Raw genomic sequence first — 1,264 nt, forward strand, 5'->3', positions numbered from 1 at the left:
AATTTTTTAGAAGCAGTTTCTTATTTTTAAAAAGGTTTGGAAATTCTGGAAAAAATGAATTCTTTAATTAATATTTAGGAAAAATATTACCTTTTTAATATTTAGGAATGTGTAGCTTTAAATAATTTGGGGGTTTGCTATTTTTGTTTGGGGGAAATTTAAAAAAGTAGGGAATTTTTTATAAGAAGTATAGAGAAAAGTGAAGAAATTATTTTCATTTATTTAAGAAAAATAGACTTAAATATATTATAAAAAGATTAGGATTTCCTCCAAAAAATATAATTAGTGATTTTTACTTATTAATATTGTTTAAAAGTGGGAGAAAAAAGCATATATATATAAAGAAATATGAAGTTTTTAAATAAAATAAGAAATAATTAAAGTTTTTTTTGTTAAAAAAGACGGAAAAATTGAAAGAGAAAAAGTTATTTAAACGAAGTTTTTTTTTAAATCTATTTTTTTTTAGAATAATATATGTTTTCAAAAAAATACAGATTGGGGTAAAAATACACCCGATAAATATACAATTTTTAAGAAAAATAATATTTAGGAAAAAAATAAAAAGTAAAAAATATAGACTATGAAAATATATTGGGAATAAATAAGGAATTTGACAAAAATAATTAATAAAAAATAAATATAGAATTGTAAAAAACATATAATAAGTAAAAAATATGGAATAGGAAATAAATATAAAATAGGAAAAAGCTATATAATAGGAAATATATATATAATAATAAAAAAATATTTAATAAGAATAAAATAATATATAAAGAAAATATAATTAATATGAAAAATATATAAAATAGGATAAAAAAAGTAAATAGGAAAAAAAAATATATCCTTTAGAAAAAAATGTATTTCATAAAAATACTGTATAGAATAGAAATAAAAGTTATTAATCTGAAAAAAAGAGAATTTTATTAAGAAAAAGAGAATGTTCTGAGTCTGAGATATTTTCTTAGATTTTAATATATTTAAATAAATCCAGTTAATTTGAAAAGAGCGGAAAAAATATAAGTTTATTGGTATTTTTAGATGATTTATTTCAAAAAAGTGGTGATTTTCATATATAAAATTCCGAAAAAAAAACTAGTGTTTTTTATTCTAAAAAAGAAAGAAGTTTTTAGGTTTAAATTGAAGAGAAAAAAAGTGTTTTTAAAGAAGAAAAAATAAAAGAAATTTTTTAAAATATAAATTGGGAAGAGCTTTTTTAGGGTTTTTTTTCAATTTTTTAAATGAGAAATTTAGAAGAAATTTTCAA

The 1,264-nt window shown here is 17.4% G+C and overlaps 1 protein-coding gene across 1 annotated transcript, besides 5 other annotated features; it reads right to left on the bottom strand. All coding sequences in view use genetic code 6, as the record gives it.

The window, feature by feature from the left end:
* The first annotated feature begins 615 nt into the window (after positions 1 to 615).
* Positions 616 to 808: a microsatellite.
* On the bottom strand, positions 616 to 843 carry IMG5_094760 (hypothetical protein; the record flags this gene model as incomplete). The annotated part of the gene is made up of 1 exon (XM_004035585.1): positions 616 to 843. A coding segment is annotated over one exon (228 nt), but the record flags the coding sequence as incomplete, so codon positions are not given.
* Positions 625 to 744: a microsatellite.
* Positions 657 to 819: a microsatellite.
* Positions 679 to 817: a microsatellite.
* Positions 721 to 772: a microsatellite.
* Positions 844 to 1,264: the final 421 nt, after the last annotated feature.

Source organism: Ichthyophthirius multifiliis, assembly GCF_000220395.1.
Source record: "Ichthyophthirius multifiliis unplaced genomic scaffold scaff_1120509250765, whole genome shotgun sequence".
NCBI classification, from domain to species: Eukaryota; Ciliophora; class Oligohymenophorea; order Hymenostomatida; genus Ichthyophthirius; species Ichthyophthirius multifiliis.